Source organism: Protomyctophum parallelum (assembly GCF_964188405.1).
Source record: "Protomyctophum parallelum genome assembly, chromosome: 14".
In the NCBI taxonomy this organism is placed as follows: Eukaryota; Metazoa; Chordata; class Actinopteri; order Myctophiformes; family Myctophidae; genus Protomyctophum; species Protomyctophum parallelum.
This window is the reverse complement of record NC_139709.1, coordinates 10,338,647-10,348,331: the sequence shown is the minus strand read 5'-3', so window position 1 is coordinate 10,348,331 and position 9,685 is coordinate 10,338,647. Positions and strand designations below refer to the sequence as shown.

The window sequence follows — 9,685 nt, the reverse complement described above, 5'->3', positions numbered from 1 at the left end:
CGGTGATCAGCCAATCAAATCATCACTATGGTGTGATCAGCCAAACAAATCATTGCTAAAATTCACACAAACACATTGAGGCAATAGCCCCTCCTATGTCCAGCTTCTGGTGTATATGTGCACAGTGCACAAACTTTGTCCCAACACAAACATTAAATCCCATTGACAATGAATGGTACATTTTGAGTGTTTGTGTAAACACAAACATTGAAGACGAAGGTGAGGACGCAAATTCTGATTGGCCGGAATGATGATGTATAAGGACATTTTTTTAGGACAATTTAGAAAAACACATACAGACCCTCTTCTAGATGCATTGCCTCCTATACAGATTTTACGGCCTGTGTGTGTGTGTGTGTGTGTGTGTGTGTTATGTGTGGTACGTGTGTGTGTGTGTGTGTGTGTATGTGTGTGTGTGTGGTACGTGTGTGTGTGTGTGTGTATGTGTACGTGGTACGCGTGTGTACTCCCTTACGGAGCTGTGTGGGTGTCTGTGTGGCTGTGTTTGAGCACGAACACAGCATGGTTGTTTTTCACCACCTGTGTGACCCCTAACACAAACACACACGCACATATTAACTGTATATATGATGGTTTCGGGTGTGACAGTACAGTACAGTACAGTAACGGGACCCCCACACATCATTTCTCAACCTTTTCGGACGCAGGGCGGCTCGCCGAAACCGGGCCGGCACCTATAGGTCTGGAACTTCCGCTTTGTTTCAATAAAACGTTACGTAAAGAATGACCGTGCATTTTAACTTTTGGGGTTTTTTTCTGGACGGTGACGATCACAGGAAGGGTTGGATGTCTATCTCCAGTGCGGAGCAGGGGAGGGTGACGATCACAGGAAGGGTTGGATGTCTATCTCCAGATCACAGGAAGGGTTGGATGTCTATCTCCAGTGCGGAGCAGGGGAGGGTGACGATCACAGGAAGGGTTGGATGTCTATCTCCAGTGCGGAGCAGGGGAGGGTGACGATCACAGGAAGGGTTGGATGTCTATCTCCAGTGCGGAGCAGGGGAGGGTCACAGAAAGGGTTCGATGTCTATCTCCAGTGCAGAGCAGGGGAGGGTGACGATCACAGGAAGGGTTGGATGTCTATCTCCAGTGCGGAGCAGGGGAGGGTCACAGAAAGGGTTCGATGTCTATCTCCAGTGCGGAGCAGGGGAGGGTCAGCTCGAAGCGGGTGATCACGTCCGGATGGAGGACCCCGAGGAAGCCGACGCTCTTCCCGCGCGCAAAGATCTCCGCCGAGCGGCCGGGGAAAAAGGTGGGATTGTCCGCGGCCGCCTGGATGCGGTAGCCGTCGTCTCCCGGCGCTCGCTCCACCCCCAGCAGCTGCATGACGCGCTCCAGCAGGCCCAGGATCAGCTCGAAGCCCGAGCTCTTGTAGTAGAGGGCGCACAGACGCCGGCTGTTCCTGGCCCCCACGTCCTTGCTCGCGTCCTTGAGCACCACGTCGGAGATCTCGAACAGCCTGAGCGGCAGGGGCATCTGCCTGTTGGCCGCCGCGGTCTTCAGGATGCCGGGGAGCAGGGTGGTACGCGCCACCTGGAACTCGGCCGTCCTGGGGTTGGCGATGTGAACGGTCTCGGGGGAGACGGAGGCCCTGCCGAGCTTCTCCGCGACGTCCTCTCGGGAGCACAGGGCGAAGGTGAGGGCCTCCGTGTACCCGGCGGCGGCCAGCTCCTGTCTCAGCAGCTCCGTCAGCTTGTTCAGGGGAAACTGGTGGGCCACGGTGTAGGTGCGCGGCGTGGTGCGCGCCACGTTGTTGAAGCCGTAGGCCACGGCGGCGTCCTCCATGATGTCACAGGCGTGGATGACGTCGGGACGCGTGGGCGGGATCTCCACCTCGATCTCGTCCCCGACGCCCGTGACCCGGGACCTCAGACACATCCTGGTCAGGAGCCGGGCGATGCTCTCCGCCGATTCACTGATGCCGACCTTGCGGTTGATGTAGTCGGCGGACAGTCTCTGCTTCCTGTAGGCCAGTTCGGGGTACTTGCAGGGTCCGGGCACACCGATGCCGTCCGCGTACACCACCTCGACCTCCTCCACCGTGTAAGGCGGCGAACAGTACTCGCTGAACATGGTCACCATTATGTCCAGGACGACCTTGGCCTTGGCGAGGTCCGTGGCCGTGCACTCGATGAAGACGTTGCGGGTCTTCAGGGAGATCTTGGAATGGTCCCCGTTGACGATGGGAGGCATGGACAGGACTACGCCGTTGCTGTCGTAGATGACCGGGTACAGCGGCTGGTCTTCGATGATGTGAAGGTAGTGCCTCAGGTGGCCGTCCGTCTTATAGAGGCTCAGGAGTTCGGTGGCGGTGTGCTCTGTGGTCTGGTGGAGGGCTCTGAAGCGGATGTCTCCGGGGGGCTTGGCCGTGAAGGTGAAGGGGCCCGAGACGGTGTCCAGGTCGTGCGTTCCGATGGCGACCAGCGTCCTCTTCCTGCAGACGTTCTGGTGGAGCTTCTCCTGCAGCTCCATGAAGCCGTCGTATCGCTCCCGGGTGAAGGAGACGTTCCTCAGCACGGCCGCCACGGCGTGGGGTCTCACCGCCGCCGTCTCCCGGGCGACGACCAGCCTCTGGGGGGGCTCCCCGTTGGCCGGGGCCACGCGCCTGTAGCGTGGGGCCTCCGTCTCGTCCTTGAGGACCTGCAGTCCGCGGACGAGGCCCTCCACGCACAGCAGGTCGTAGCGGTTGGCCGGCACGTCGATCTTGTACAGCGCGGCGTCGGACGCGCCCAGCGCCTTCTCGGACCCGCCCTGCTCGCGGCTTATCAGCTCCTTCTCGGAGGTGACCTCGTCCAGCTCCAGGCCGAACTTGAAGCACAGCTCGTCGAACTCCTCATCTGTGAATCTCCTGCCCAGCGCCTGGAACAAAACATCCCTCTTCACGCTGACGACTGGCATGTATGCTGTTAACGTACCCGTCACTTTGGACAAACACACGGGGTGAGAAATCAGTCATTTATGGTCCTAAAAGAGGGCATGCCATATATGGGCATATACTGATGACATCAGCGACGGTATCTTCTATGGAAACTATGCAATGGAAACCACCAGATATCTCCATATCTTGCAGTCACATATTCTACTTTTGTCACCAATGTCTTATTGTCTTTGCGTGTAGCCACACAACGTATAACGTGACGCATGCAATATGGCACATGTCAGCAGAGAGAAAAGCCTGCACAGACAGATATCTCTTCATTTGTGCTTGCATAAACACACGCATGTGTGTGTGTGTGTGTGTGTGTTGTGTGTGTGCGCACACCCACATTCACACAAACTGTTTTACATAATAGTACTTTCAGGGAATGTACTTTCAGGGAAATAAACTGGAGATCAAAGCGATTTTTCACTGTGTGTGTGTGTGTGTGTGTGTGTGTGTGTGTGTGTGCAATCTGCATCTGGTGGTGTGACACATTTTGCTAAAGCGACAGGAGGTGTTCCTGACAGATTTCACATGCTGCTGTTCCTGTCGTGTTCCGTCACAGCGCTGTTGTCATTGTCAACGACCCCCAAAGTAGCCCATTAGAAAATATATGCCAGGGACCCCCATGTTTACAGCTGTAGCAGTGACCCTCAACCAGTTTGGCATGCATTAGGCTAGGCATCTAATGGCATTTATATCTCTGGGCCACCAATTTATATTGTAAAATCAATGTTAATTCAACTTACAGTCCCATAAGGGTCCATTTGGTTCCTAACTATCATTTAGCTGATAAACTCCTGGAACTCCTGGAACCCCTGGAACTCCCTCAAGGACCCCTGGGGGTTCCTGACTCCCCGGACCCCACTTTGGGAACCACTGGTGTACACTCGGATTGCTCCCGAAACAATCGATTATTTACGTGATTGGAGAAAAAGCCCGTCATTTCACATGCATCTCATTGTTCTCCGGTTGACGACTAGAAGCCCAGCTTGCCATATAGAAATCATTATGCAAAGATCCTGTGTGTGTTTTCTTCTGCTGTTTGCATCGCGATACATTTTTGATTAAAACGATTTCAATTGTCTCCAGTTTGAATCGATTTGAATAGATTTTCGCTAACTCGTTACATCGTCTAGTTGTGGTGTGTGTGTGTGTGTGCGTGCATGTGTGTGTGCGTGTGTGTGTGTGTCCGCTTGTACTGTATGTGTCTACTGTATGCATGTTACTGTTAGTGTGTTGCGTCTGTGTGTACACTACTGTATGTACGTCGATGCGTTGGTACTTGTTTCCGCGTTGTGTGTGTGTGTGTGTGTGTGTGTGTGTGTGTGTGTGTGTGTGTGTGTGTGTGTGTGTGCGTGTGTGTGTGTGTGTGTGTGTGTGTGTGTGTGTGTGTGTGTGTGTGTGTGTGTGTGTGTGTGTGTGCGTGCGTGCGCGTGCATCCGGGAGCCTCTTTATTCCAAGAGCTAATCATGTGCACAAAATGAGAAACGAGGAAATAAATTGAGTATCCAAGTTGATTTGCTTCCTTAATCGTATATTTCCAGAACTCGACTAACTTACTGCTAATCCATTATCTGCACTCTCAGCACCGCGGATAGCTCCGCGTATAAAGGATTCAAACAATTCCCTTAACTCATAATTAATAGACTGAAATAAGGATACTTTTTTCCCCCCCGTGTTATTTTTCTTGTTATTTATGCACGGCCCCGATAAGAGCAGTTATAGCCCTAAATAATTGCTTACAGAGATTATTTTAATTATGCGTATTTGCTTTAATTAGTAGACGCTGGAATGACGTGCGTATGTGTGCGTATATAGCCCGCAGGATCTAAGTGCAATTAATACAGCTGAGTGAAAAACTTAAGCTGTGTGTGTGTGTGTGTGTGTGTGTGTGTGTGTGTGTGTGTGTGTGTGTGTGTGTGTGTGTGTGGGTGTGGGTGGAGGGGTCCTTTTGTGGGAGCCACTCACTCCATTCACAGCTGCACGGTTGAAAGTGCCAGACCAAAGCCGTCACCGCCACAGAAAGAAAGGGGGAGGAGGAGGGGGGGGGGTCTCAGCGCACCACCGCTCCAACCATGTGAAGATGATGGAGAAGGGGAGAGATTAGAAAGAGACGAAGGAGGAAGGATGCAGGGGGGCGGGGGAGAGTAGAGGAGAGGGGAGGGGGATATAGTGCCCAGATATACAGCTTGAAGGCTTTTTAGTACGTCGTCTTGTGTGCAGGAGATGAAGAGAGAGTGCAGTCGATGAATGCACGATTCTTGTGTGTGTGCGTGCGTGCGTGCGCTCATACCATACTATCCATGAGCATGGAGATGGATGGCATTTATTCAAGGACTCCATGTACCCTGAATTAATTCCCTTTTTACCTTTCAAAACTATTCATACTTTTGCTTTTACACAATTACTAATCATGGTTTATTGTGTGTGTGTGTGCTCGTGTGCTCGTGTGCTAGCGTGCGCGTGTGTGTGTGTTACTGTGTTTTATATGCTTTACAGTATGTTAAAATGTTCTGACTTGCGAGTAAATGTGTGCTTTGAATGATGTACACACCCCATGTGCATCCCCCCCCGTCTTATACACGTTGATGTGTGTTTGTTTGTGCGTGTGCGTGTGCGTGTGTGTGTGTGTGTGTGTGTGTGTGTGTGAGAGAGTGAGTGGCAGGGATCCCCATGGGGATTGTATTTGGGTCGTTCAGGCCCGTCAGATAACAGACCGCCATGCTCGTCACATCTATTATTGAGGGGACGGGGGAAATTGATCGGCGCTAACAGTGCCTGTTACCCTGTTTCCACCAGCTCCCTGTTACCCTGTCTCCATCCCCTCTCTCTCCTCCCCATACATCCCTCCCTGTTACCCTGTCTCCACAAAGCACCGCTGCATGGGTCCCTCTGTTACCCTGTCTCCACCAAGCACCGCTGCATGGGTCCCTCTGTTACCCTGTCTCCACCAAGCACCGCTGCATGGGTCCCTCTGTTACCCTGTCTCCACCAAGCACCGCTGCATGGGTCCCTCTGTTACCCTGTCTCCACCAAGCACCGCTGCATGGGTCCCTCTGTTACCCTGTCTCCACCAAGCACCGCTGCATGGGTCCCTCTGTTACCCTGTCTCCACCACGCACCGCTGCATGGGTCCCTCTCTCTCCTCCCCATCCATCCATCCCTGTTACCCTGTCTCCACCACGCACCACTGCATGGGTCCCTCTCTCTCCTCCCCATCCATCCCTCCCTAGCTCCCTCTGACTTTAGTCCTCCCCTCATGACATTCGTTCCCCACTGACCATCCCTCTGACATTAGCCCTCACTGTCCCAAGTTCCCAACTCTATGTCATTTGGCCCCAGCACTGTCCCTCCCTCTGTCGTTCGTCCTCCATAGCTGCCCTCTCGCCGTTGGACTCCATTGCTTCCCCCCTCCCCCCCATGTGTTTTCCATTTGTCGAATGTCTCTTTAATTCATCCTCAATTAACTCTTTTTCACTTTGTTTTATCACTGCGACGACAAGCAGGTTTATCTATCGAGCACTGATCCATTTCCGGTTGCCGGTGGCGGACTGCCGTAGCCGTCGTTGCTTAAAGTCCCATAGGGTGGTTGGAATGCAGTGCTTAATGCCTGTAATTCTTCATTACTGTACCTACTGTACACATTCTAAATTATAAAGAGCTTATCCTAAAGCCACGGATGTTATCCCACCATAGAGGCACTTTAATATTTCATAGTGTTTAATGGTGTTTTACTCCCGGCCGTCTGTGCCATTGAGCTGTATTATTATTATTTATTCCCCCATGTGAGTTATTCATAAACATACATACATATACATATGCAGTGCTTACCCCTCATTTCCCACACACATCCGCCCACTAAACCCCCCACTCTTCCCGCGTGCAGAGACAATATACTGCTAAAAATAAAGTGAAAGATTAAGCAATATTACACCAGAGGGTGTGGTTTAACGTGATTATTGCCACGACAGTGATCGATGCGGTCAGGAACGAGACGAAGTCGAGTTTGCGCGAGCTGGAAAGGCCGTTATGGAAATGTGGGGGCAGAGGTTCATCGTTGGCTGAGCCAGCCTTCTTCACCAGTGTGTTTATCCGCTTGGCATCCTTGTCCATCACACTGCCTCCCCAGCAGACTGCAACTTAGAACAGCACACTTGCCACTATGTCATAGATGATGCATCATGTCAGCGGTTCCCAAAGTGGGGTCCTTGAGGGAGTTCCAGGGGGTACAAAGCTAAATGATAGTTTGGAACCAAATGGACCCTTATGGGTTTGGAACTCAAAGAGAGTGTACAAATGGAAACAAATGGACCCGTTATAGGTTCCATTTGAGTTAAATTCACTTTGAGTTTACACTATAAACTGAGCGTATATAAATATAAAGCTGTTTAAATCTTCTCATATGGGGGTCCCTGCATGGCATAAAGAAGGGTCCACGGGGCTGATGAGAGTCCATTTGGGGGTCCTTGACACGATAAAGTTTGGGAACCAGAACCAGTGCATCAGGTCATCATAGAACCTTTCATTTCATGGAAAGTTCTTCATCTATAATGGAGTGCCAACATGTTTTGGCTCCTCTGACGTCTTCATCTCTTGGAGTTCTCGCTCTTTAAGCACGGTGTGGTGTACACCCCCCCCCCCCTCTCCCCTCCTCTCCTCTCCTCTCCTCTCCTCTCCTCTCCTCTCCTCTCCTCTCCTCTCCTCTCCTCTCCTCTCCTCTCCTCTCCTCTCCTCTCCTCTCCTCTCCTCTCCTCTCCTCTCCTCTCCTCTCCTCTCCTCTCCTCTCCTCTCCTCTCCTCTCCCCTCCCCTCCCCTCCCCCCTCCCCTCCTCTCCCCTCCCCTCTCCTCTCCTCTCTCAGCATCTCCTTTGATCCAGCGTCTCGCTGGGAAGCTGCAGTCAAGTGTTACATTTCCGCCGCGACCCGTGCTTGCGTGACGTGTGCGTCGACCTGCTCCTAACGCTCGCCGCGAGCCAAGCGCTAGTTTGTTGTACAGTATGTGTGCACGGCACGCAGAAGGGGGGGTGGGGGGGGTGTTGCTGGGTAGAAGAAAGGCTCATTTGAGCTCAATTCATCGCAGCAAAGATTGCCCTGCATTTATTGATAATTGCTTCCACCGCACACGCACACGCACACACACACACACACACACACACACACACACACACACACACACGCACATGCACGTTTTAACCCATTTTGACCTGAGATCAGATTTCTAAAAAATGTCTTCTACATCCTGACAGTTTTCTGAAAAAGCTGTGTTTCTATGTCAGTGGTTCTTCGATTTAAAAAAAATAGCAGACCTACAAGCTCGTCGGTGGCGCGCTACGAGGTTGTAGATCTGCGATTTTTCAATAGCTAAAGCATAACATAATGCTATAACACCAAAAAAGGGTTACCGCCGAAAATGGGTTAAAGGGACGGCAATTTAACCACGCCAATGGTGTAAACATGGGGAGATGCAGCTGTAGGCGCAATTAACTTCTCGCTTTCTCTAATGAAAGGATTAATCCCCCCCCCCCCTTTTCAGATCACAGCTTCGAGAAGAAAAGAAAGCGATCCGGCATTCAGCAAAACAGGGCTATCTATAACCGCGGCCAGAAGTCATCACATTCTTCAGCGCCTCTTTGCCTGCCACCCTCATCATCTGCGTCCCCCCCCCCCCCCCCCACACCACTCTGCAACAAGAGAGACCCTTAACCGACCGCCGTTTGATCATTTGCTGAGCCCCGTGCTGCGCTCCCGTGTTTTCACCGAGCACGCAGGAAGCCAGCAGGCCCCTCTCCGTGCTCCGCCAACGCCACCGCGTTGCCCTGCCCCGCCCCCTCGCTTCATACTCATGAAGAGCTCCAATTAACCCATTCTGACCTGAGATCAGATTCTACAAATGTCTTCTTCATCCCGGCAGTTTTCATTCTGACCTGAGATCAGATTCTGCAAATGTCTTCTTCATCCTGACAGTTTTCCATTCTGACCTGAGATCAGATTCTAAAAATGTCTGTTTGAAAATGACAGTTTTCTGAAAAAGCTATGTTTCTATGTCAGTCGTTCTTTGATTTTTCCAAAAATAGCAGACCTACAAGCTCGTAGCGCGCCACTCGGTGGCGCGCTACGAGCTTGTAGATCTGCTATTTTTCAATAGCTAAAGCACGACATAATGCTAACACCAAAAGGGGTTCCAGCTCAAAATGGGTTAAGCGTGCTCAGAGCTGAGAATGTACAGCAGCGGGACTCCTGTCAAAACCTCTTCAAAACGCTCCAATGCGGCGTGGGTTTTTTTGTTCTTCTCCTTGGCACAGAACTCAGAGAGACGGAGTCGAATGGCGGTCTGTCTGTCTGTCTGCTGTGTGTCCGTCTACTCTGCGCGGCCCCCCTGTGTGTCTATTTTAACGCCAGCCTATTGAGAGAGAGGAGGAGCAGAGATTAGTCAGACTCTCTGGAGATATTATTGATTGTGGGGGGATATCGATTGGCACGTTCTCTTTTTTAAACCGTGTTGGAGAGGCAGGTGTGGAGAGAGATGAGCACATAGATCTGCTCCTTGACAAAGCCCATCTGGTCCCCCTTCCATATCGAACCAGGCTGTCGATCAGGAGGAAAAGGCTTTGCTCACAGTTATATATATACTGGTCAAAGAAGTTCTCCTGGTGTCTTTATTATAGCTCTAGCTGCGCTTCACGTTGAACTCTGATGTGGTTCCTGTTGGTGGGTGTGCGTGTGCGTGTGTGTGTGTGCGTGT

General features: G+C 51.7%; 1 protein-coding gene across 1 annotated transcript; it reads right to left on the bottom strand.

Annotated features, from left to right (window-relative positions):
* Positions 1–1,128: 1,128 nt before the first annotated feature.
* LOC310870442 (phenylalanine--tRNA ligase beta subunit-like) lies at positions 1,129–2,919 on the bottom strand (the record flags this gene model as incomplete). The annotated part of the gene is made up of 1 exon (XM_083781673.1): positions 1,129–2,919. One exon carries the CDS (start codon positions 2,917–2,919, stop codon positions 1,129–1,131), a length of 1,791 nt encoding a protein of 596 aa, XP_083637799.1.
* Positions 2,920–9,685: the final 6,766 nt, after the last annotated feature.